This window comes from Giraffa tippelskirchi, chromosome 4 (genome assembly GCF_054371585.1).
Source record: "Giraffa tippelskirchi isolate mGirTip1 chromosome 4, T2T-mGirTip1v1.2.pri, whole genome shotgun sequence".
Classification (NCBI taxonomy): Eukaryota; Metazoa; Chordata; class Mammalia; order Artiodactyla; family Giraffidae; genus Giraffa; species Giraffa tippelskirchi.
Window position 1 is genome coordinate 100,910,425 of NC_137278.1, and position 27,056 is coordinate 100,937,480.

At 45.6% G+C, this 27,056-nt stretch overlaps 1 protein-coding gene across 4 annotated transcripts in view; it reads left to right on the forward strand.

Moving 5' to 3' along the window:
- The window catches only part of MERTK (MER proto-oncogene, tyrosine kinase), a 139,217-nt gene that overhangs the window by 41,986 nt on the left and 70,175 nt on the right, over positions 1–27,056 (forward strand). For all 4 annotated transcript variants that reach the window (XM_081484885.1, XM_081484882.1, XM_081484884.1 and 1 more), the window contains 3 exons: positions 7,810–8,251; positions 21,260–21,360; positions 25,953–26,126. In XM_081484885.1, coding sequence (XP_081341011.1) covers positions 21,306–21,360; positions 25,953–26,126 — 229 coding nt within the window. In that variant the 5' untranslated portion in view covers positions 7,810–8,251; positions 21,260–21,305. The remainder of the gene's footprint in view (positions 1–7,809; positions 8,252–21,259; positions 21,361–25,952; positions 26,127–27,056) is intronic.

Here is a 27,056-nt window from a genome sequence, read left to right on the forward strand (position 1 = left end):
TCCAGGGAATCTTCCAGACCCAGGAATCGAACCCTCACCTCCTGTGTCTCCTGCATTGGCAGCTGGATTCTTTATCACTGCACCACCTGGGATTGCTGGATCATATGGCAAATCAATTTTTGCTTCAGAAAATAACTCTTTCCTTAGTGTCCCCTCATGTACCAGTTTTGAGTCTAAGAGACTACGACCTCTCAGTATCTGCCCTTCCACCGTTTCGCTGTGGTTGGGGGAAGAGGTGCTGCAGAGCCCCACCACAGTCCCGCTTCCGGTCACAGCAGTGTCCCTGCCTGGAGCGCCTCTCTTCCCTGCTCACTCTTCAGAGTCCCCCACCCCTGCCTGTGTCACACTCATTTATTCCACAGATGCTCACTGCATGTTGAGTCCTTGCCAGGCATCAGCCTGGGTTCAGAGAATGCCAGTTCCAGCCCTCAGGGAAGCTACAGGTAAATTTGTTCAGAAGAACATGGTAAACCCCGTACAGTAGACAATAGATCTAATCACTTTATTCGTTGGCTAGAGAAACATTTGCTAATCATATCTCCTGGAGCCTGTCCCCCGAGCTGAGCACTGGAGGAAGATTGTGGACACACAGTCCCTTGTCTTTATGAAGATGACCTTGGAATCTGGTCAAGGGCTGGAAACGCATGGGCACAGGGCAGGGGTGTTCCATGACCAACTCCAGGATGAGTGTGGCCCCTGGGGTTGGCAAATGCAAGTGCTGGAACCCCTGGGCCGCTGTGCTTGGACGTGAGTGGGAGGCCACTTATCCAGGTTGCTCAATTGTGTTTGCTTGTGAGGCAAAACTTCCCACTTTAGCTACTGTCCAGTCCATACAAGGAAATAACCTTAAAAGAAGAAGAGAGGGGAAAGAAGAGGAGGAACAATTTCTGGTGAATTTCACCAGCAGCCTGCTTTTCCACCTGTCCATGGAGAAAGGATGAAATCCTCGTTAAGTCTGGGGCTGTGAGTGTTTAATACATCTCTGACATGGGCTCCACAAAAAATTGCCTCCACAATGGGGATCATCAGACAGGCCCACCACGTTCGCTTGTGTCGTCTTGAGGATGCACTAATGAGAACGTGGTAATACAAATCAAAAACTTTAAAATTTTTGATCTCCTCTCATACTCCCACCATCACTCGCTCCCAAATAATTTTAAAGTGTTCTACTTCTTTGAGGAAAAACAGGGGGAGGGGCATTTTACAACTGATGTAGAACACTGAAAAATTAGCAGCTTTAAATATCATTTTTTTAAAAATAATTTTTGTTTACTTATTTGTGCTGGGTCTCCTTGCTGCGCGGGCTTTTCTTTGGTTGTGGTGAGCGGGAGCTACTCTGTAGTTGTGATGTGCGGGCTTCTCATTGTGGTGGCTTCTCTATGGAGCACATGGGCTTTAGTCACTGCAATTCCCAGGCTCTAGGGCACAGACTCAGTAGTTGTGGCCCAAGGGCTTAGTTTCTGTGCAGCATGTGGGATCTTCCCGGACCAGGGATTAAGATCCTTTATCACTGAGCCACCAGGGAAGCCCAAGTGTCAATTCTAATTGATCATTGCCCTGACCCTGGGGTCCAAAACCTTGGAATGGTTCTCATTGTGCCTTTTTCCACATTGTCCATATTCAGTTAGTCAAGGCCACCTCATAGGTCATAGGTGTGGTGAGGCTATGCACTGCATAGCACATACTGTAAAGCACCGTTTACACTGAAGACTCTGTGAATGGTGACACCCCACCCCTGCCACACCTCTTGCCAGAGCCTTGCAGTGAGGACCTTACTGAGCCTGTGTGGTTGCTCAGCCCTCAGTGTCAACCCTTGTAAACAGCGGTTCTTAAGGACTGGGCCGTGGCGGGTTTTATTGATTCACAATGAAAAGAGAAAATAATTTAAGTACTAACAGCTAATGTTTACCGAGTGCTCACGATGAGCCAGACATAGCAATGGCTCTTTTATTCCTATTGGTCGGATGCGGCATCATCATTACCATCCGCACGTTCCCAGTAGGGGCCTTACTCTTTAAACCACGGCCAGGATTAACCTGCCAAATGGCCACTTCTGAGAACTATTCTCAGTCTGGAGATTATGTCCTTCCTAAATATTTGTGTCCAATTTACCTCTCTTTTTTTTTTTTTTAAGATTTTTTTGACATGGACCATTTATTTGTTAAAAAGTCTGTACTAAATTTGTTACAATATTGCTTCTGTTTTTTGTTTTGGTTTTGTGGCCTGGGGGCATGTGGGATCTTTGCTACCTGACCAGGATTTGAACCTGGACCCTTTGCACCTGAAGGTGAAGTGTTAACCATTGGACCACCAGGGAAGTCCTGTGACATTTTTTTTTAGTGTATTTTTAAATTTATTTTATTGAAGTATAGCTGATTTACATTGGTGTGTTAGTTGCAGGTATACAACAAAGTGGTTCAGTATTATATATAATGTGTGTATATATATATATCCATTTTCATACTCTTTTGCATTATGGTTTATCACAGGTTATTGAATATGGGCTTCCCTGCTGCCTCAAATGGTAAAGAATCTGCCTGGAATTCAGGAGACATGAGTTCAGTCGCTGGGTCAGGAAGATCCCCTGGAGAAGGAAATGGCAACCCACTCCAGTATTCTAGCCTAGAGAATTCCATGGACAGAGGAGCCAGGCAGGCTGCAGTCCATGGGATCACAAAGAGTTGGACGTGACTGAGCAACTAACATTTTCTATTGCATATAGTTCCCTGTGCTATACAGTAGAACCTTGTTGGTTATCCACTCTGTATATAGTAATTTGCATCTGACGCTGACCTTTCCTTTTGGAATGATGGTAATGCTGAGAGCGTTATCAGGATCAGCCCCTGTTCTATCTCCTGCATCCTTTCTATTACTTCCCAGCTGCTCCCGTAGTTAGGACTTAATGTCTTCCTTCTGGGTTTCTCACTTCCTGGCCTTCTCCTTCTTGCTCCTCTTCCTCCCTCCTGTGTCCTGGTCAAGCACAGCTCTGATCTCCCTCCCCTGCTCAGAAATCTTCCAGGCGTCCCTCCTGCCTCAGCTGGGATTCAGGGCTCTCCACGTTCAGCCTAATTCCATTTTTTTTTTTTTTTTAATTTTTATTTAGTTGGCTGCTCTGGGTCTTAGCTGTGCATGTGGGATCTAGTTCCCTGACCAGGGGTCGAATCCAGGCCCCCTGCATTGGGAGTGAGAAGTCGTAGCCACTGGACCAGCAGGGAAGTTCCCTGATTCCACTTTATCTCTCTTTTTCTCCTAGCACAGAAGTACCAGCCTAAGCTAAATTGGTATTACCAAACTCTTAGGGCCTCTTCCTTTCCCTTCAGTTTTCCACCACCTCGGCCCCTGGAAACCCTGTCCATCTTCCCCTACTCCTCCTTTAATTCATTCCTTTACTTACTCATTCAGCAAACCTATAATATTTTGAGTACCTCCTAGGAACTGACTATAGTGTGGGGCTTTCAGTCAGTCCAGCAGCAGAGAAAGAATTGAGGAGTTATTACAGTAGATATTACAAAAGTAGAGATTCCGAGCACCTGACGTGGAGGTTAACTAGACAGAGTGGGGGTGGGGGCTGGGGAAGCCCCCCCCCCCCGCCACAGTTAGCTGTGTCCCATCCCCTCTTTAACTCCTGGGACTCTCTGCTCCCCTTCTCCTGGGACATTTGCCTTTCTGTACCCCATTTGACAGTCACAGCTAATCTTAGACCTGCAAGTGCTGTATAAATAATGTTAGCAGTTAAATTATACTATACCAGCTTCTGGCAAATCAAATTCTGGAGATTAGTTATCTTTTAAACCATCCGTAGTGATTACAGGTTTTGGCTGTGCCCCAATTTCAGTGACGCCATCTGACTGGGTGGCTTTGCCATTAGTTTGTTTGGTGAGCTGCTCAGCTCATAGAAAACTGAAGCTTATACCCTAAACTATGATCAGAGGTTATCTTGCAGGGTTGGGATTATAAAATAGGTTTCCATCTTATACTTTCTCTGCTCGCATAAATATTAGAATTTTTTACAGCAGACTTGTGCTACCTTTATAATTAGAAATATTCAATGTTTTTAAGGAAATGAAACAAACCAAAACAAGTATTATCTGCTTCTCCCAGTCTACTTTTTTTGCCCTATATTTAACATACAACAAAAAAGTTGGAGACTTCCCTGGTGGTCCAGTGGTTAAGACTCCAGGCTTCCACTGCGCGGGGCACGGATTTAATCCCTGAAAGTGAGAGAGGAGAGTGAAAAAGTTGGCTTAAAGCTCAACGTTCAGAAAACTAATATCATGGCATCTGGTCCCATCACTTCATGGCAAATAGATGGGGAAACAGTGGAAACAGTGTCAGACTTTATTTTTTGGGGCTCCAAAATCACTGCAGATGGTGCTTGCAGCCATGAAATTAAAAGATGCTTACTCCTTGGAAGGAAAGTTATGGCCAACCTAGATAGCATTTTAGAAAGCAGAGACATTACTTTGCCAACAAAGGTCCGTCTAGTCAAGGCTATGGTTTTTCCAGTAGTCACGTATAGATGTGAGAGTTGGACTGTGAAGAAAGCCAAAGAATTGATGCCTTTGAACTGTGGTGTTGGAGAAGACTCTTGAGAGTCCCTTGGACTGCAAGGAGATGCAACCAGTCCATCCTAAAGGAGATCAGTCCTGGGTGTTCATTGGAAGAACTGATGTTGAAGCTGAAACTCCAATACTTTGGCCACCTCGTGCGAAGAGTTGACTCATTGGAAAAGACCCTAATGCTGGGAAGGATTGGGGCAGGAGGAGAAGGGGGCGACAGAGTATGAGATGGCTGGATGGCATCACCGACTCAATGGACATGGGTTTGGGTGGACTCCGCGAGTTGGTGATGGACAAGGAGGCCTGGCGTGCTGTGATTCATGGGGTCGCAAAGAGTCGGACACGACTGAGCGACTGAACTGACTGACTGACTGACTGGGGAAGTAAGATCCCGCATGCCATATGGTGTGGCCAAAAAAAAATAGAAAGAAAAGCTATTTGGACAAAACCCCTGACTCCCAAGCTCAACAAATAGGAAGTGCTGCAGGTAAGTTGGCCTCTAAGAGGCACAAGTGAATTGTAAGTGTTTTGAAGCCTGTAGAAAAAGTGTTCTTGAGGAGGATCTGCAGGCATACCAGATAAATAGCCAGAGCATCCATAACTGCAGAAGGGACCCCAACATCAGAGAAGATGGACCTCACGTTTTCCTACCATCCCTGTGCATAAAATTTGCCTGGCGTGAGGGTGACAGGAGGGGCAGGGGCCCCTCTCGGTAGAGTCACTCTGATCTTGACTCCTTGGAATAAGTGACAGCTCCCATCATAGCACACTCATCTGTCTGGATGACTGGGCTCCAGGCCAGCCATCAGCTGACCCACAAAGCCCTCTCCCAGAGGCTGCAAAGGACACCTGCGCTCCAAGAGCCCCCAGGACCTCAGCCTCAAGAACAAGCAACAAGCTTCCCCTGTTTTTAGAGTGAAACATCTTGTCCTTCAACCTGGAGTTCACCAGGAAGCAGTTCCCAAGTACAGCAACCATGAGAGTCTCCCTGGTGGGAGAGAGCTGGGTGGAGAGGACTTCTGTCAGGAAGTCTATTGAGGCAGGAAGTCCAGCCCTCCAGTAAGGGATGAGTGTGGTCCAAAGTGACCTGCAGGGAGGAAGCCAGAGGAATAAATTCTAAGATTCCTCCTTCTACCCCCAAATCTGCTTGTACCTCTATCCAACCAAATAAGTACTTAACTGAATACTTATGTTAAAAGTTACTTGTTGTTTATCTGAAGTTCAGGTTTAACCAGGCATCTTCTGTTGTTATTGGCTTAATCTGCCCCCACACACACACACACAGGAGGTGTGATATCCTAAGAGTGGCAGGAAGCACAGCCCTTGTGCAGGGACTAGGTGCCTCTGTGTGCCCCCATCACTCACCCACAACATGCCAGCCTGTGTCTCTCCTCCCTGCCTGTCTCACCACCTGTGGTCAATGTGCTTTTTTGTTTATAAAGTTTTTTAAAAATGCTCTTTCCCCCCATGGAATATGCCTTTTATTTTTGGCCATGCCACACAGCATGTAGGATCTTAGTTTCCCAACCAAGGATTGAACCCTTGTCCCCTGCATTGAAAGAGCTGAGTCTTAACCACTGGACCATCAGGGAAGTCCTGATGTGTTTGAATAAATAACAACTATTACTAGTACAGAATGTATGTTCCAAAAATGCCATTAACACTAAAAGTACAACAGGTGTGAGCCTCTATTTTTAGAAATTCTTGTGGGTCAGATGAAATCAAAATATTTCCAGGTCTATTCCAGCAGGCAGACATTTTGCTGGAAGCTCCAAGTCACTGTATAGCTGGTCCCCCATCCCTAGAAATGGGTCACGCTGAGGCACAAGAATTATAAACTTGCCCCTTTGTGACTAGTAACAGCCTTTCCCAGACTGTTGGCCGAATTTGCTGCATGAAGTCTTGTGGCTGATGAGACAGAAGGGGGGTGCTCTCAGCACCATCACCTGCCTGCCATGCTGGTGAGTTAAGTGTGAGGGACTTGGAATGAGTCGCAATTCCAAAAAATGTATGAAGGTGGCCAAAGGTACAAACTTCCAGTTATAAAAGAGTTAAGTCCTGGGATGTAATGTCGAGCATGCTGACTGTAGTTAGTAATACTGTATGGTAGGAAATTCCCTGGTGTTCCAGCGGTTAGCACTCTGTGCTGTCATTGCTGAGGTCCCAAGTTCAGTCCCTGATCAGGGAACTGAAATCCCACAAATGGCTATTTGAAAGTTATTAATGGTAGATCTTAAAAGTTCTCATCACAAGAAAAAAAATTTCCATTGGTGAAAATGGATATTAACTAGACTTATCCTGGCAGTCATTTTGCAAACTATACAAATATGGAATCATTCTGCTGTACACCTGGAACTAATATATTATATGTATGTCAATTATATCTCAAATTTTAAAAATTTTGATGGTGAAGATTATATTTCCTAAGTTTTCTATAGAAGGAAGTCTACAAATGAATAACATTGTGTAAGAGAATATTCACACCATTCATGTGTGTTAAATAAATTCTGATCATGATTTCTGAGGATATTGAGGATGCCCAGTTCTCTCTCATGCTGGCCTAGAAAGTTGGGAACCTACTTGGGAAACTCCATTATTTAAAAGGCTAAAAATCCAGGACTTCCCTGGTGGTCCAGTGGTTAAGACCCTGCCCTTCCAACGCAGAGGGTGCGGGTTCAATCCCTAGTTGGGGAACAAAGATCCCACATGCAGTGTGGCTCAGCCAAAAAGTGAAAAAGTTAAATAAAAAAGAGGGTGAGATGAATAGAGAGAGTAGCATGGAAACACGTTACCACATGTAAAAGAGATAGCTGGTGGGAATTTGCTGTGTGAAGCAGGGAGGTCAAACTTGGTGCTCTGTGGCAACCTAAAGGGGTGCGAGGTGGGAGGTGGGAGGTGGGAGGTGGGAGGTGGGGGGTGGGAGGGAGGTTCAAGAGAGAGGATGTGTGCATGCTTATGGCTGACTCACGTTGACGTACAACAGAAACCAACACCATATTGTAAACCAATTATCCTCCAATTAAAAATAAATTTAAAAATTTAACATGGTGGAATTAGCAATTAGATTAGATATATGTTAGGAAACATGTTGATAGGGGAGAATATCCACTGTATATTTTCAAGAAAAAAGGAAGTTTTTTTAATGTTCAGTTTGATCCAAGTTTGTCACATATGTGTTTTTTATGTGTTGAAAAAAATGAAAGGATTATACCTAAAAAAAAGGCTAAAAATCCAATATTCTGTTTTGCAGCTATTGCTGAGGTGAAGGAAGGAACCAGCCCCAACCTGCCGTTCTCTGGCTCTCTCCCAGGAAGCCTGCAGGCCGACCGCTCGCCAACTTTCACGCCTCCCGCTGCCGGGTACCAGCCCCCCGCTGCCGGGCACCAGCCCCGCGCTGTGTCCCCGCCCGGCCAGCCCGGAGCACCAGGCCCCAGGGATGGAGCCTTTCCCAGGGCGACCTCCGCCAGGTCCAAGTTCCTACCACCTCTTGCATTTAATCACACGGTTGGCCATATAATACTTTCTGAACACAAAGATGTCAAGTTTAATTGCTCCATCAACATACCTAACATCTACCAGGACAGTGCAACTATTTCTTGGTGGAAAGATGGAAAGGAATTGCTGGGGGCGCATCATGCAATTACTCAGTTTTATCCGGATAATGAAGTTACATCAGTCATCGCTTCCTTCAGGTTAGTGTTCTCTCTCCCTTTCTTTGAAAACATTATGCTTTTGCTGATTCAAAAGCAAAAGGCTTGTCAGTAATCAAAACAGCATTTTGTTTTCTGTGTTAGCAGCCCCACCAGTCCATTCAGAGTGTAGATTAATACCCGATTGTATTGTTGATCTCTTTTCATTGGATTTTGGCCCCAGTGGAATTCTTGGTGATCGGATGCTCTTTCCAGCTGGCCTGCAAGTCCCACCAAGTCCTGCTGGACTCCAGAGCTCTCCCAGTGGGTGAGAACCGTGTCCTTACCTGGCATGAGGAGACATCAGAATCACCGGATGGGTGTGGAGCTTGTCAAACAGTGCAGCCCTCCACCCTTTCGTTGGCTCCGTCTCTTCTTCCTCCCTCCTCTCCCAGCAGCCCTTGTGGCTACAGATACTGGTACTGATGTTGACCTCATGTTGGGGTGGGAAGAAGGCTGAAAGTGTGAAGTCTGGGAAGCTGAGACAGACCTTCAGGCACTTGGCTCTCCATCTCAACATTCCACTTTGTATTGGCCTGGGCAGGCCGAGTGAGTTGAGGGAGAGACAAGGATCAGCCAGGCCAGGACATAACCCAATAACCCATCATCCCAAGGACTGAGTCCTTATACGCCAGATCCTGGAGACAGTGAGATAGTGGCTCCTCTTCTCACCATCCCTTTTCATTCTCTCTCTCTGTTTTGGCTGTGTCATGTGACATGTGAGATCTTAGTTCCCCAGCCAGGGATCAAACCCATGTCTTCTGCAGTGGAAGGCTGGAGTTAAACCACTGGACCTCCAGGGAGTTCCCTTCTTCTTCATTCTCTCCTGTTTCCTCTTAGCCAGGAGGGGTTTTGTTGTTTGTGTTTACATCAGGGCCTCCTAGCATATACAGTTTTAGAATTAGGTGGCTGTAGTCAGGCTTACCAGATGGCACAAGTGGTGAAGAATTCACCCACCAGTGCAGCAGATGTAAGAGATGCAGGTTTGATCCCTGGGTTGGGAAGATACCCTGGAGGAGGGCATGGCAACACACTCCAATATTTTTGCCTGGAGAATCCCACGGTTGGAGAAGTCTAGCAGACTATAGTCCATGGGGTCACAAAGAATCAAACCTGACTGAAGCAACTTAGCAGGTACACGCAGACTATAATCACTAAGAGCTCAAGATGAGGTCGGAGCCAGGCAGCGATGACGCAAGAGCCTTTTCTCTGGGACTCCTCCACTCCGAGTGGAGCCCTCTTTGATCTGTTATGTTTTTACTTTCTCTGACCTGATGTTTGGGCCACTTCCAGGCTGTGTCATGTCTTTGGGTGAATCACTGTATGTTTCCTTTTCAGAAAAACCACCTCTGAGTTACCACAGGCCTGATGACTCCAGGTGGGCTTTAGTGTGTCAATACGTCCTTAAGATTCCCTCCCCCCCCTTTTTTTCTGCATTTTCCAAGTTATCTTGGTCATCATCAAGGCACAGAAAACAACTTGCATGTTTTCCATTGGTCGATTTAAACTCTGGCTTGGTCTCCCGGGCTGCCATTCTCAGCTAGTGACTGAGACCACTCAGGAGACTTGACTGTATTTTTTTCTCCATCATCGACAAAACGCAGATGTTTTTCCATTATACAGACACAGCTTCTGATGGGAGAACTAAAATCACCATTTCATAATGAATAAGGTTTAAAGGCTTATAAAAACAAAAGTCTGACCAAAATCTTTGTCTCACCAAGTGTCATTTAGAAGGAAAGCACAGCCCTGCTCTCTGGGCTGGGAGTTCCAAGTTGGGGTCCTGCCGCTGGCTCCCATGAGACCGTAGGCGAGCCTCTGTGTCTTTCTTGGTCTTCTTGCTAAAGAGATGGAATTGGACCACCTGACTGAAAGCTCCAGGTGTGCTCTGAAGGGCTGTGAGATATTAAAAAGACTTGGAGAATTTTTATACCTAGAGTAGGCAGTGTCTTATTTTGAACTTAGCTCTTTAGCGATCGGAAGGTGACTAGGTGAAATTTTGAGAACTTTAGAGAAAAATGTATACTTTTGCACATATTTGGTTGAACTCTCATAAAGTCATTCGGAAGGGAAGCAAATCTTATGTGACCTCCCAACTGAGCAAATTTAGTGATCAGAATTCTTACAAAGGATGGACACTCAGCTGAACCGAGTAATATTTGGAGCAGCATCAAGTCCACCACTGACATATTTACTTTATTAGTGTTCAGGTGGGTAGCTGTGGGTAATTCAATGAAGTAGATTAAAATAACTTGATCCAAGATGATAAATATTTGTATAATTTCTTTGCAAGATTGAAGGATGTTGGAGAGCCTAATTTGATGTCTTTTAGATAAGGACCCTGAGGTCCTTATAAATTAGGATGACTTGCCCAGGGTAACTAGATAGTAAGCTAGGAGTAAGCTTAACTAGGGAGGCTGATTTGCACACCTCTCCTCATATCATCTCTTCTCACATCTCATGGGCCCCAAGGAAATCCACTCTGGTTCCCAGCAGCAGTGAAGAGTTAAAAACTAGTTCTAAGCTTTCAGTGGATGTCATTTTACCAGGAATTCACTAGCCTGCAATTATGTTGGAGATGCCATTAGCAGTACCTGCATGGACCACATTTATTGAAGCAAATGTGCAAATGATAGATGACTACATATACTTCAGTCGCTCAGTCGTGTCCGACTCTTTGCGACCCCATGAATTGCAGCACGCCAGACCTCTCTGTCCATCACCAACTCCCGGAGTCTACCCAAACCCATGTCCATTGAGTCGGTGATGCCATCCAACCATCTCATCCTCTGTCGTCCCCTTCTCCTCCCGCCCCCAATCCTACCCAGCATTAGGATCTTTTCCAATGAGTCAACCCTTCGCATGAGGTGGCCAAAGTATTGGAGTTTCAGCTTCAACATCAGACCTTCCAATGAACACCCAGGATTGATCTCTTTTAGGATGGATTGATTGGATCTCCTTGCAGTCCAAGGGACTCTCAAGAGTCTTCTCCAAAACCACAGTTCAAAAGCATCAATTCTTCGGCGCTCAGCTTTCTTCACCATCCAACTCTCACATCCATACATGACCACTGGAAAAACCATAGCCTTGACTAGACGGACTTTTGTTGGCAAAGTAACGTCTCTGCTTTTAAATATGCCATCTAGGTTGGCCATAACTTTCCTTCCAAAGAGTAAGCGTCTTTTAATTTCATGGCTGCAGTCACCATCAGCAGTGATTCTGGAGCCCCAAAAAATAAAGTCTGACACTGTTTCCACTGTTTCCCCATCTATTTCCCATGAAGTGATGGGACCAGATGCCATGATCTTAGTTTTCTGAACGTTGAGCTTTAAGCCAACTTTTTCACTCTCCTCTTTCACCTTCATCAAGAGGCTCTTTAGTTCTTCTTCACTTTCTGCCATAAGGGTGGTGTCATCCGCATATCTGAGGTTATTGATATTTCTCCCGGCAATCTTGATTCCAGCTTGTGTTTCTTCCAGCCCAGCGTTTCTCATGATGTACTCTGCATATAAGTTAAATAAGCAGGGTGACAATATACAGCCTTGACGTACTCCTTTTCCTATTTGGAACCAGTCTGTTGTTCCATGTCCAGTTCTAACTGTTGCTTCCTGACCTGCATACAGGTTTCTCAAGAGACAGGTCAGATGGTCTGGTATTCCCATCTCTTTCAGAATTTTCCACAGTTTCTTGTGATCCACACAGTCAAAGGCTTTGGCATAGTCAATAAAGCAGAAATAGATGTTTTTCTGGAACTCTCTTGCTTTTTCGATGATCCAGCGGATATTGGCAATTTGATCTCTGGTTCCTCTGCCTTTTCTAAAACCAGCTTGAACATCTGGAAGTTCACGGTTCACATATTGCTGAAGCCTGGCTTGGAGAATTTTGAGCATTACTTTACTAGCATGTGAGATGAGTGCAATTGTGTGGTAGTTTGAGCATTCTTTGGCATTGCCTTTCTTTGGGATTCGAATGAAAACTGACCTTTTCCAGTCCTGTGGCCACTGCTGAGCTTTCCAAATTTGCTGGCATATCGCGTGCAGTACTTTCACAGCATCACCTTTGAGGATTTGAAATAGCTCAACTGGAATTCCATCACCTCCACAAGCTTTGTTCGTAGTGATTCTTTCTAAGGCCCACTTGACCTCACATTCCAGTATGTCTGGCTCTAGGTGAGTGATCACACCATCGTGATTATCTGGGTCGTGAAGATCTTTTTTGTACAGTTCTTCTGTGTATTCTTGCCACCTCTTCTTAATATCTTCTGCTTCTGTTAGGTCCATACCATTTCTGTCCTTTATCGAGCCTATCTTTGCATGAAATGTTCCTTTGGTATCTCTAATTTTCTTGAAGAGATCTCTAGTCTTTCCCAATCTGTTGTTTTCCTCTATTTCTTTGCACTGATCGCTGAGGAAGGCTTTCTTATCTCTCCTTGCTATTCTTTGGAACTCTGCATTCAGATGGGAATATCTTTCCTTTTCTCCTTTGCTTTCTGCTTCTCTTCTCTTCCCAGCTATCTGTAAGGCCTCCCCAGACAGCCATTTTGCTTTTTTGCATTTCTTTTCCATGGGGATTTTCTTGATCCCTGTCTCCTGTACAATGTCACGAACCTCTGTCCATAGTTCATCAGGCACTCTGTCTATCAGATCTAGTCCCTTAAATCTATCTGTCACTTCCACTGTATACTCATAAGGGATTTGATCTAGGTCATACCTGAATGGACTAGTGGTTTTCCCTACTTTCTTCAATTTAAGTCTGAATTTGGCAATAAGGAGTTCATGATCTGAGCCACAGTCTGCTCCTGGTCTTGTTTTTGCTGACTGTATAGAGCTTCTCCATCTTTGGCTGCAAAGAATATAATCAATCTGATTTTGGTGTTGATCATCTGGTGATGTTCACCTGTAGAGTCTTCTCTTGTGTTGTTGGAATAAGGTGTTTGCTATTACCAGTGCGTTCTCTTGGCAAAACTCTATTAGCCTTTGCCCTGCTTCATTCTGTACTCCAAGGCCAAACTTGCCTGTTACGCCAGGTGTTTCTTGACTTCCTACTTTTGCATTCCAGTCCCCTATAATGGAAAGGACATCTTTTTGGGGTGTTAGTTCTAGAAGGTCTTGTAGGTCTTCATAGAACCGTTCAACTTCAGCTTCTTCGGTGTTACTGGTCGGGGCATAGACTTGGATTACCGTGATATTGAATGGTTTGCCTTGGAAACGAACAGAGATCATCCTATCGTTTTTGAGATTGCTTCCAAGTACTGCATTTTGGACTCTTTTGTTGACCGTGATGTTTACTCCATTTCTTCTAAGGGATTCTTGCCCACAGTAGTAGATATAATGGTCATCTGAGTTAAATTCACCCATTCCAGTCCATCTTAGTTCGCTGATTCCTAGAATGTCGACGTTCACTCTTGCCATCTCCTGTTTGACCACTTCCAATTTTCCTTGATTCATGGACCTAACATTCAAGGTTCCTATGCAATATTGCTCTTTACAGCATCGGACTTTGCGTCTATCACCAGTCACATCCACAGTTGGTTATCGTTTTTGCTTTGGCTCCATCCCATCATTCTTTCTGGAGTTATTTCTCCACTGATCTCCATTAGCATATTGGGCACGTACTGACCTGGGGAGTTCATCTTTCAGTGTCCTATCTTTTTGCCTTTTCATACTGTTCATGGGGTTCTCAAGGCAAGAATACTGAAGTGGTTTGCCATGCCCTTCTCCAGTGGACCACATTCTGTCAGACCTCTCCACCATGACCCATCCGTCTTGGGTGGCCCCACACAGCATGGCTTAGTTTCATTGAGATAGACAAGGCTGTGGTCCGTGTGATCAGATTAGCTAGTTTTCTGTAATTTTAGTTTCAGTGTGTCTGCCCTCTGATGCCCTCTCGCAACACTTATCGTCTTACTTGGGTTTCTCTTACCTTGGGCCTTGGGTAATTCCTCTCGCCGCCGCTGCCGGCCCCCGGCCCCCGGCCCCGCCTAGCCCCTGTCGGCCGCCGACCCCCGGCCCCCGGCCCGGCCTAGCCCCTGTCATCTGCGCCCCCAGCCCCCAGCCCAGTCTAGCCCCTGTTGGCCGCCGCCTCCGGCCCCCGGCCCGGCCTAGCCCCTCTCGGCCGCCGCCCCCGGCTCCCGGCCCCCGGCCCGGCCTAGCTCCTCTCGGCCACGCTTTTGCGCCGAGCTGTCGTAGCCTTGCTTCTGCGAGGGGTCAGATGTCTATTAGTCATGATAGAGTATAAGAGTCATCTTGCATTAATGCATATAGAGTATAAGATGTATAGAGTATAGAGTATAAGATGTTTATACAGATGTGTAAGCAGGGGTCAGATGTCTATTAGTAGTGATAGAGGCAAGAGTCTTCTGGCATTAATGGGTATAGGGAGCACTCAGTGTCTAGTTGGAGTTTTCCTAATCAATGGCCTGGTGGCTAATACAGAAAATCTCCACCAACACCCTTCCTTACTCCTGGCCCCATACCCCCCACCCCATGCCTAATCCCGGATGGTGCATCACTCGAAAGCAGTTGCTAGAACTCCGTTGTGGGATTTGTCACCAGGCTGGACATCCCCCTTGACACTCCAACCAGTATCCTACCCCATCTACACCTGATATCAGCTCAAACCATAGGGTATCCATTCATCTAGCCTGGGGACCCTGTGTAGCTAAGATCTCCCAATGAAGTCTCTAAAGACGAGTGTAATTCCTGGGGCAGTTATTTCTAAGGACTTCCAAGGTGGCACAGTGATAAAGAATCTCCTGCCAATGCAGAAGATGTAAGTTGGATCCCTGAATCAGAAATATTTCCTGGAGAAGGGAATGGCAACCCACTCCAGTATTCTTGCCTGGGAAATCCCCATGGACAAAGGAGCCTGATGGGCTACAGTCCTTGGGGTCCCAAAGAATCAGACATGACTTAGAGACTATACAACAACAACAGTTAGTTCTAAAGTCTGATGTAAGGTGTAAAAAAGCTCTCTGGCTTAGGTTGAAACACTCATCAGGTAAAATTTTCCAGGAAGGCGCCCGCCTTCAGATCAGAAGACTTGAGGAGACCTACCCTCAAGCAAAAACAAAAACTGACGCTCCTGTATATTGACAGGCCCTGCAGATTTAGTTATTGGGCAATTTATGGCAAAGGGAGAGTGTTTGATATTTGTTTTCTTTGTAGTCTAAGGGTTCCCAGTGCTCTTTAAATTCTGGCATCCTTCCCAGCAGCTAAAGCTGGAAGGATTTTCCTTTCTTAGTCCACTTTCTTGGTAGACATGTTGAGTGGGTACTTTGGGTTCCTGCACGCTCTTGTGCCTGAGAGCCTGTGTTGGCGGGGCCCCTGCGGGCTCTGAGAGCCAAGACCCTTGCCCCACCCACCCCAGCTGGGTCTGCCTGATGCTATCGCTGGTTACTCTTTATCCTGCTGCTTTTGGTGACCCCAAAGATGGAATCGTGCATGAGAGACCAGCCAAACATCTAGAAAGTAAGAACATAATTTGTTCCACCAAGCCATCAGCTGGTTATTTTTAGCCACAGATTGCTGAGACTTTCAGACTTGCTTTATATTCAATTCAGACTTCTTTTCAGGTCAGATTTTGTACCAGATTCCTCAACTCGGTTTATCCATGGAATCCTGTCAGCACCATTTGAATGACAGCTGGTTAAGATAGGATGCTTATCAGTGGGTCTTTGTATTCTTTTTTTTAGGTTTTTTTTCTTTCATTTTTAATGTTTGTTTGTTTGTTTTTGATTGTTGTAACATGCACATAACATGGGCTTCCCATGTGGATCAGTGGTAAAAAAAAATCCACCTGCTAATATGGGTTCAATCCATGGATTGGGACTATCCCCTAGAGGAGGAAATGGCAACCCACTCCAGTTTATTCTTGCCTGGGAAATCCCATGGACAGAGGAACCTGGTGGGCTACGGTCCATGGGGTCACAAAGAGTCAGTCATGACTTAGCTACTGAGCATGCATGCACACATAAAATAAAACACCATTTTAACCCTTTCTGAATATCCAAGTCAGCAACCTTGAGTACATTCACATTTTTATGCAACTATCACCACCATTCATCTCCAGAACTCTTTCATCATCTCAAACTGAAACTCCATACCCACGAACATTAACTCCCCACTCCCCATCCCCTCCAGCCCTCGGCAACCTCTATTCCACATTTTTTCTCTATGAATTTGACCACTCTAGGTATTCAAGATGAGTCAACTAATATTGGTCCCTTTTTGTATTTCTTTCTTTCTTTCTTTCTTTTTTAAGTGACCAAATATTTATTGAGTTCCAAATTTCCCGTAGGTGCCATGCGTGGTGTAGAGATAGGTGTGAGACCCTCTCTTTCTGAAAAGGACCAGAAGCATAGAGAGGTGGAGAGATTTGTATGCACTCCATGTATAGGTGACTCAGACGGTAAAGAACCCGCCTGCAATGCAGGAGACCCGGGCTCGATCCGGATCCGGGAAGATCCACTAGAGGAGGGCATGGCAACCCACTCCAGTACTCTTGCCCGGGAAATCCCGTGGACAGAGAAGCCTGGCAGGCTACAGTCCATGGGGTCACAAAGATCAGACATGGCTTAGCAACTAAACTACCACCACTGCCACAAGACATTTGTGAGCAGGTCAGCCTAGTTGTCACAGGTCTGAGGGCCAGAGAGATGTGTGTCCTTGTAGGATGTTCTGGGGCTATGTTAGCTGAGGGGATCCTGGTGGGGATGAGCTTCTGCAGCTGCCAGCCCCCCTTCAACTCCCCTTTCCTCACCTCAGCTCTCTCTCCAGATGGTTCCTGTCTAGACATCAGGTCTGAGGCTATGGTTTCTTTGGTCATCCCCCGTTCAGATGTTTGACCAAAATCTGATGGAATTCTTAGACCTTTATTAAAAAGCGCCTGCACATGGTAAAGTAGTCTGTCTATCCCACTCCAGCCCTAGTGCTTTCCTGATGGGGAGCAGAGGTGACCCACTGATTGGGTAGTTTTCCAGAAACATTCAATCCACGAGTCCCGTGTGTGTGTGTGTGTGTGTGTGTGTGTGTGTGTGTGTGTGTGTGGTGTGCGTGCATACCCGTGCCTGGCCCCAGCATGGTATGTTAATCTAATAGAGTATTACTCACAGCCATGGTTTAAATCAGTACCCAGGGTTCACAATTTCTGTAGCTGTGGAAATGCTATTTTCGGCCGAATCATGTCGTCAAACTGTAATTTCATTGGCCTTCTTGTCAAGCTTTTTGATCTTCCTGAATTTAATAGTTTCCTTGCCTACCTGTTAGTTCACTTAATTTTCTAATTTTTGATTGCTCATTCTCCTCCACGTTCGAAAGGAAAATAGGCCTCTCTTCTCAAAATGACACAATTCTCAGGACTGGAGTTTTTCCTTGGAGGTGCCAGACCTGGAGCCGTTCCTTTCTCTGCAGCCCAGACACATTGCCCTCCAGGTCTGGGGTCTGACGGAGTCATCTTTGCTCCTATTGTTGGGAGCCTCATTCCTCCTGATTTCTAGCTCCTGTCTCCCAGAGCCCAGCTTCCCCTCTTCCTGGCTTACTCCCTCACTTTACGTGGAGCCCACCCCCCCACTTGCTTTCTGGGCTCTTGAATATCTGAAAATGCCAGATTTTTCCTACTCTCACCAAAAGACAGTTTGACCGATACAGAATTTAAAAGGGAAACAATTTTCCTGCTGTCATCTTGAAGTCACTGATCTGTTTCCTTTTTGCTCCAAGAGTTGTTCTTGAGAAGCATGATGCTGTTCCGATTCACTCATAAATTACCTGCTTTTCCTTTCTCTGGAAGCTTTTGGGGGTCTCCACTTTATCTTAGATGTGTGACTTGTCTAAGGGGCTTGTTGAAGCCCCTTGGCGGGTCTTTTCTCTCTTGCTGTGCTGCCCGCCTAATGGTCAGGTTTGGAAAGATCCATATCTCCAGTTCTGGGCATTTTCTTGAATCATATCCTCCCCCTCCCCTCTCTGTGTTCTTTCTGGAATTCCTTACTCAGTCGTCGGAATGTCTAGATTGCTATTCTGTGAGTGGAGCCTCTCCTGCTGTATCTGCCGGGGAGAAGGAGGAGATGGGGGATCACTTCCCCATCTCGAATCCCAGCTACACCCTGCCTTCATCCTGGGAGCCTTTATGTGATGTCTATAAAATAAAAAGTAGAATTATTTGTGAAAAACCGTTCCTGTGCTATAGATAAGATGAATCTGGACTTGGTAATTAATGCAGACACAAATGGTCCTTCTCACCAGATGCTGCTAAACCCTGCCTAAAGCGAATGAGTAAAGACCAAGTGTTTGTTTGTTTTCAGGCAAGGCTTTATTGATTCTTTTTTGTATTTCTTTATTATAAATAGAAAGTGACCAAATATGTATTGAGTTTGTGTTCTCCTGCTCTTCTCCTAGTCTGAATTTTCCTTGCTGGTTGGTTGAAGACACTCCTAGACTTTGTTGTGCAGTCTGATTTCTGCCTCCAGCGTGTGCTGCTCCACGGTTATCTGCCCCTGCTGATTTCTTGGGTTCCCGGCGTGCTGTGCATCCTTGGCCTGGGTGCAGCCTCACTGGGGCTGTGGCCTGCCTTCCTCTCTGGCTGTCACTTCCCCTCTGGTTCCTGGCTCACTGAGTGTTGGATCTCATCATCCACTTTGTTCAGCTCCTCCCTAGATTTTCCTGCAAGAAAATGATGCCTCTTTCAAGGTGAACTTGTGAAATGAGTGGCAACGTCCTCTTTTCAGTAGCCATGACCTTGGTTTCCCTTAGAACTACAAAGGCTAGACTGATCAGCATACAGAACCTTCCAGAAGCTGCGTGCACTACCCAGCCCCTGGTTGTCACCGCAGTGAGCAGCACACCTGTGCCTCTCCTCTTTCTCCATCCCATTCTGGTAACCATGACATCCCAACAGATTCTCAGGGAGGGTCTGCTACCCACTTATTTGGAGATCTTTGTCCTGTGAAGTCTCTTTGCATGTTCTTCTGGTGACCTCTAGGCACTCTGACATAAAGCCCCTTCCCTAAAGCTTAGCTTTCCTGGTGGCTCAGATGGTGCCTGCAGAAGACTTGGGTTCGATCCTTGGGTTTGGAAGATTCCCCTGAAGAAGGGAATGGCGACCCATTCCAGTATTCTTACTTGGAGAATTCCATGGACAGAGAGGAGCCTGGTGGGCTAGAGTCCATGGGATTGTAAAGAGTCAGACACGACTGAGCGACTAACACTTTCATAAATAAGTTGCATCAAGGAGCAAGCTGCTACAAAGACAAGTGGACCTCTCCACGTTTTTCTTTTTTTCCTTTTTTCCACATCACAGTCTTCTTGATTGTGTGTGATGCACAGAGAAGAAACCAGTGCTGTGGGACTAATAAAGGTGTCCTCTCTCAGGGAGCATCTGAGAGTATTTCAAAGTGTTCCTTATTCTCTCATCCCTTCCTGCCCCAGCTAAGAGCAGGTGTCACATCTGTGGTATATCTCCCTGTTTGTAACCATGTTGAGAAGTTGGCAAGCAGGACTCTGAACCTCTTAGAGCCCAGGCCTCCTGTTTATATCAGGTATTTAATAACGTACCATGTTTACACTGTAACATGAGGAAAACAAAAGGAAGATGACTGATAATTAAATAGTGTGAACGTGAATGTGTAAATACTGGGCAAGACCACACCAGGAGAGGGAATAAAGTCCACAGCGACTAGCACCATGCACACAGCCACTGCAGACAGAGAGATGCTGTCAGTCATCCTTTCTCCAGATGATGACCGAGTCACTGCCAAGTTCAAAACAGGACAGGGAGATACTAGCCTACCATTTTCATGGTCCTGGGCAATGAAATGGATATTAACACCAGGCAAAATACTTTGTGTGTGTGCGATGGGGTTAAGTTCCAGTCTCTGAAGGTCATTTGGGTTGTGGAAAAGTTGCCTCTGACCCCTGAAAGACCTGTTGGCCCCTAGTTATGTGACCATCCAGGGCAGTCCCACAAATTTGCAAAATGCCTTGAGAGGTTGTACTCTGATATGGAGAACCCTGGTGCAGAGCCTACCACAGAAATCCAGACAAGTCAGCACACGGGCATTAGGCAGAGCTCTTAGGAGGAACAGAACCAATAGGATACACACATGTGAAAAGAGAGAGAGCAAAAAAAAATTATTTTAAAGATTGATGTCATTTTAAAGATTTAATGTCATTGTTGTTGTCATTGTTGTTGAAGTTGTGTCCGACTCTGTGACCCCACGGGGCTGCTCTGTCCATGGGATTTCCCAGGCAAGAATACTGGAGTGGGTCTACATTTCCTCCTCCATGGGGGTCTTCTCAACTCAGGGATCAAACCCACATCTCCTTCATTAGCAGGTGGAAGGAGATGGCTCTTACCATCTTCAATGGCTCTTTACCACTGAGCCATTAGGGAAACCCCTAATGTAATTGTTGTTCAGTCGCTCAGTCATGTCTGACTCTTTGCGACCCCATGGATTGCAGCACACCAGACTTCCCTATCCTTCACTATCTCCCTGAGTTTGCTCAAACTTATGTCCATTGAATTGGTGATGCCATCCAACCATCTCATCCTCTGCTGCCCTCTTCTTTTGCCCTCAATCTGTCCAAGCATCAGGTAATTGTGGGTGCTGCCCAATCTGAAATCTGTGGCGTGTCAGTGGAAGACCCAGGGGAGAGCTGATGTTGCAGCCTTGAGTTCCAAAGACAATTTGGAGGCAGAATTCCTTGTTCCTCAGAGGACCTCAGTCTGTGCTCATAAGACATTTAAGTGACTAAATGAGACCCACTTAAGCAATAGGGGATAATCTGCCTTACTCTGAGTCTACTGACTTGAATATGAATCACATCTGAAAAATACCTTCACAGAAAAATATCTACATCTAGAGTAATGGTTGACCAAACATCGAGGTGCCATGAGCTAGCTATGTTGACATGCATGGTTAATCATCACAGTGAAAGACAAAGAAGTTGAAGAATGTTGATTCCTGTAGTAGAAACTCGAAAGGTCATCAATTAAACATCTTTGTGTTTCTCTCTCAAGCATAACCAGTGTGCAGCGTTCAGACAATGGGTCGTATATCTGTAAGATGAAAATAAACAGTGAAGAGATCGTGTCTGACCCCATCTACATCGAGGTTCAAGGTGAGTCCAAAGATCACAGATGTCCAGTTGCCACTTGGTGGTTTGTTTTAGAGCCTGCATTAATTGCTTTGTGTATAATGCTCCAGAGTTTGGCATGCCCATTTTTTTGTTGTTGGGTTTTAAAAAAAATTTTTTTAATTGAAGTTGATATACCATGTTTTGTAAGTTTCAGGTGTATAGCAAAGTGACTCAGATATGGATAGATAGATACATATATACATATATATAGAATACATATATTTATGTGTGTGTATATATATATATATACATATATATATATAGTATATGTATGTATGTTTGATATTTAATCGCTAAGTTGTATCTGACTCTTGTGACCTCATGGACTGTAGCCCACCAGGCTTCTCTGTCCATGGGATTTTCCAGGCAAGAATACTGGAATGGGTTGCCATTTCCTTTTCCAAAAGATCGTCCCAACCCAGAGATTGAACCCATGTCTCTGTATTGGCAGCTTTATCGCTCAGCTTTACTGCTGAGCCACCAAGGAAACTGTATGTGTGTGTGTGTATATATATATATATATATATATATATATATATATATATATGTATATTCTTTTTCAGATTCTTTTCCCATATAAGCAATTATAAAATATTGAGTATAGTTCCCTGTCCTATACAATATGTCTTTGATGTTTAGCTATTTTATATACAGTAATGTGTATACTATATATATGTTACTCTCAAATTCCTAATTTATCCCATTTGTATGCATACTCTGTATGCAAAACTTGCAGATCCTTAAGCACTGAGATTTTCAAGGCCATCTTCTTTCTTAGATTATAGGTAGTTATAAAATAAACTTAATTCTTAAAGATTTAGCTCTCTGCTAGGCACTAAGCCTGAGATAAAAAGGGATTATGGACCTCCTTGCCTTAAGCTTATTTACAATTTAAAAAACTAAAGTCTTAGGACTTCCCTGGTGGTCCAGTGGTAAGGAATCCACCTTCCAATTCAGGGGATGTGGGTTTGATGCCTGGTCAGGGGGCTAAGGGCCCACATGCTCGAGGGCAAATAAGACCCAGCACAGCCAAATACAGAACAGCAACAAAAAATAAAACCTGAAGTCTATTTTAAGAAGCAAAATGCAATTTATTAAACAGTTCTCAGTGCTGGCACCAGATACCACTCACCTGGTCAAGTGCCAGTTATTTATTATTTAGTATCCTTTACTGCAGTGGTCCCCACCCTTTTTGGCACTGGGGATCGGTTTCATGGAAAATAATTTTTCCCCAGACAGAGGGGTGGACGGCGAGATAGGGGGTGGGGGTTATGGTTTTGAGATGATTCAAGTGCATTATGTTTATTGTACCCATTATTTCTGTTATTACATCAGCACCACCTCAGATCATCAGGCATTAGATCCTGGAGGTTGGGGACCCCTGCTTTCCTATCTTGCTTATGCGGACAGTGAAACCAGGGAGGATAAGCTATTTTCAACTCTGCCTGGGATTCCTTTTTCAATCCTTAGGGTTTCTCAGGCCCGTGATTCAGTGTAGTTCTGATGCCATGACATGACATGGGTTTGGTAGGGGAGAAGTGGGGCATCAGGCCATGAAGAAGGCAGTCTCTGCCTTCAAGGAACCTGAACTCTCATGGGGACATGAGCTGATGCACAGGTGAGCCAGGCCAGGTCCCGCATCTTGGGCTTTGCCTATCTGGTTTGGCAATGGCAGGGCCTGCCAAGAGGGGCTTCGAGGAAGAAACATCTTCATTATCAACCCAAGTGGCCACTCCCCACCTTCCCAAGGACTTGTCCTCCAGGGTCTCTGCATCCCTGCTCCCCAAGGCACCCCATTTACAGGGTCATCAGGAGAATGACTTTGCTGCTTTCTCCTCACCCTTCTCATCACAGGCTTTAGAGAAGGTGATTAGCTTTTCAGCGAAGTTCAAGGAGACTTGTCTCCCACTGAAAGGCTACTGTGCTGTCCATTCTTTTCTAAACCTGAACTTGATACCCACTGATGCTGCAGAAGGCCCGAGAGAGGGAGGTCCCTCACAGGGGTCTCTTTTGGAGCTTTGCTCTGAGCCCATCTCAGACTTCCCCGGGCAGCTTCCCAGGTGGCGCTAGTGGTAAAGAACCCACCTGCCAATGCAGGAGGCCTAAGAGATGCGGGTTTAATCCCTGGGTAGAGACGATCCCCTGGAGAAGGACATAGCAACCCACTCCAGTATTCTTGCCTGAAGAATCGCATGGAGAGAGCAGCCTGACCAGCTACAGTCCATGGGGTCACAGAGTCATACAGGACTGAAGTGACTTGGCAAGCACACACACACATCCCAAGTTGGACCGCCATGCTACAGGGTTCTGTCAGTATCCACCGGAGGAGAGGGTTCCTACATTTGCTGCTAATCTGGGAAAACTATTCAGAAGACATTTTACTTGTAAAATCCCAGAAAAAAAATGCCCAGGGTAGGAATGAGTTAGTTCAAATGAGGTTTGGTAAAACACTGAAGCTTGGAAAAAAGAATCCCATTTTACCACTCCCATGTTATTCCTGCTGGGACCGGATCTGTGAGCTCCCAGTCCGCAAAGAACACAATTTAAATGCTGGAGGTCAGTTCACTTGATCTGTTAAAATTTTGGCACATGCCCCAAATAAGTACCAACTGGCTGTCTCTGAGCTGTTCTTAACGTTCCTTCCCTGTGACCCCAGTTCTGGAATCAAAGTGGGAGATCTTGAGGTTGTAACTGTGTAACTCTGTCTACACTGTTTTCATGAGTTTAGGCTTGGAAAAACTGTTCAGTCTTACACAGGTGTACAGATTTTAAAATTTATTATCACCAATATGAAAGTCACACATACAACAGGTTGTCCTCAAAAATGGGCAGACCACATCAGTCTGAATGACCATAATCAAAAAGTCTACAAATGATAAATGCTGGAGATGGTGTGGAGATAAGGAACCCTCCTACACTGTTGGTGGGAATATAAATTGGTAACCACTATGGAAAACTGTGTGGAGGTTCCTCAAAAAACTAAAAATACAGTTACCATGTGATTCACCAATCCTACTCCTGGACAAATATCCAGAAAAGATGAAAACTTTAATTTGAAAGGATACATGCACCCCAGTATTCACAGCAGCATGTTTACAATCCCCAAGACATGGAAGCAATCTAAGTGGGTGAAGAAGATGTGCCGTATGACAAAATATTGTGTGTGTGCTCAGTCGCTAAGTTGTGTCTGACTCTGCGACCCATGGACTGTAGCCCTCCAGGCTCCTCTGTCCATGGGATTTCCCAGGCAAGAATACTAGGGTGGGTTGTCATTTCCTTCTCCAGGGGATCTTCCTGACCTGCATCTCTGGCATTGGCAGACAGATTCTTGACCGCTGAGCCACCAGGAAGCCCATAATGGAATATTACTCAGCCATAAAAAATGAAATAATGCCATTTGCAGGAACATAGATGGACCTAGAGATTATCATACTAAGTGAAGTCAGAGAGAGAAAGACAAATATATGGTATTGCTTATATGTGGAAATGAAAAAACAGATACAAATGAACTTATTTATAAAGCAGAACCAGACTCACAGAAAAAGAAAACAAACTTGTGGTTACCAAGAGGAAGGAGTAGACGTTTCAGATGAATAGATACACACCACCATGTATAAACTAAACAAGCGCCACACAGGGAGCTCTTATTCAATATCTTATAATAACCTATAATGGAAAAGAATCTGAAAAAATATATATTTTTGCATATGTATAACTGAATCACTTCACCATACACCTGAAACTAATGCAGCATTATAAATCAAGTATGCATGCTCAGTTGCTATGTCATGTCCAGCTGTTTGCAACCCCACGGACTGTAGCTCACCAGGATCCTCTGTTCATGGAATTCTCCAGGCAAGAATACTGGAGTGGGTTGCCATTTCCTCCTCCAAAAGATCTTCCCAACCCAGAAATCGAACCCATGTCCCCTGTGTCTCCTGCACTGGCAGGCCGATTCTTTACTGCTGCATGACCTGGGAAGCCATAAATCAAGTATACTTAAATTTGAAAAAAAAGGGCAGACCTCTCACGTGGCTTTATTTTCACTCTGTGTTTTTTGGTAAGGAATCCTGCCAGCCTTTCCCAGGAGCTTAAGCAACACGGAATTTCACAACTGCCAGGCCTCCCTTCTGGAAAAACCAGTTCTAAACCACCATTGCTCCTTTGGGAAAGTGTCCTAGAAAACCAGCTAGAGCTAGACTGGTGGGAATTAGCTTCTGTGTGCTTTCTTACTCAACTTCATCAAGGTGAAAACTGACCATTTCAGACCTGGGTGGTGGACAGAAAGTAAAAGTTTAATCATTCAGTCGTGTCTGACTCTTTGCGACCCCATGGACTGTAGCCCATCAGGCACCTCTGTCCATGGGATTTCCCCGGCAAGAATACTGGAGTGGGTTGCCAATTCCTTCTCCAGAGGGTCTTCCCAACCCAGAGATCAAACCCAAGTCTCCTGCAATACAGGGTGGTGGACAGAGAAAATTATTGCCGAATTCTGGTGTAGTTTCCATTCACCTGGGGGTTGCACCTTGGCCTGTGAATCTAAAACCTTCTTCCACTTACCACTTCCTCTGCAGGACTTCCTCACTTTACGAGGCAGCCCGAGAGCATGAATGTCACCAGAAACACAGCCTTCAACCTCACCTGTCAGGCTGTGGGTCCACCCGAGCCCGTCAACATTTACTGGGTTCAAAACAGCAGCCGTGTTAATGAACTTCCAGAAAGATCCCCCTCTGTTCTGACTGTTCCTGGTGAGTCTCAGTTGTGGCACTTATTTATCGTTTGCTTTCTGACAGTGGAAGGGAGCAGAAGTTGGGTGAGTGCTGTAGTGTACAGCAGCGGGCCATCGAGGAGGATAAAAATGCAGGTGGGGCAACCCAGGATGGGGCCCAGATGGATGGGGAGGCAGGTGGAAATCTCGGGGGTCAGAGGTCACAGGACAGGACGAGTGTCTGTGGTTATGTCGATCAAGTGGCCGGAAGCCTCAAGCCATTTCCTGTGGCAGCTGTGGCCTAGCTGGCCTGGCAGGTCTTGCCTTTCAGGAACCACTGACGTGAAGACCTCAGTGCGGTGGTGGCTAGGCAAATACCTTGGTCATGGGGGCAGTTGTGGGAGAATTGAGCCATTGTGGGACTGTGACTGCCGCAAAGGTCAGCAGTCATCTGATTTCCATCTATGTGGGCGTGACCTGGCTTCAGTCCCAGCCCTCCTCCCACCGTGCTCATAGGGTCAGCGCCATGGATGGTTCTGTGCTGCAAAATCCAATGGGCTCCTCTTTGGCTCCTCTCCTTGCATCTCCCAGCAATGTCTGGTAAGGTTACCACCCCCTAAGCCTCCCAGTCTGCATGTACTCAGGGAGTATTCTGTGAGGATGCTGTACGCCAAAGGTGACCTTCTGAAACAACTGTCTTCCTGGCTTCCTTCCTGCCTCAGTGCTCTTCCTCTGCCCATGACAGGAGTTCTGAACATGCTGGGTGCCACAGGGCTCAGTCCTGGACCAAATTCTGTTCCCTCTGAGTCACTCCCACCTGGGAGATCTCCTTTGGATCCTGGCTTCACAACCATCCATGTGATGATGACTTTGAACTTTGTATCTCTGGCTCAGACTACCCTCCTGAGCTTCATGCTCCTTTTGGCATGTCCACTTATGGGATATCCAAGTGTGTTAAAATGAAACTCTT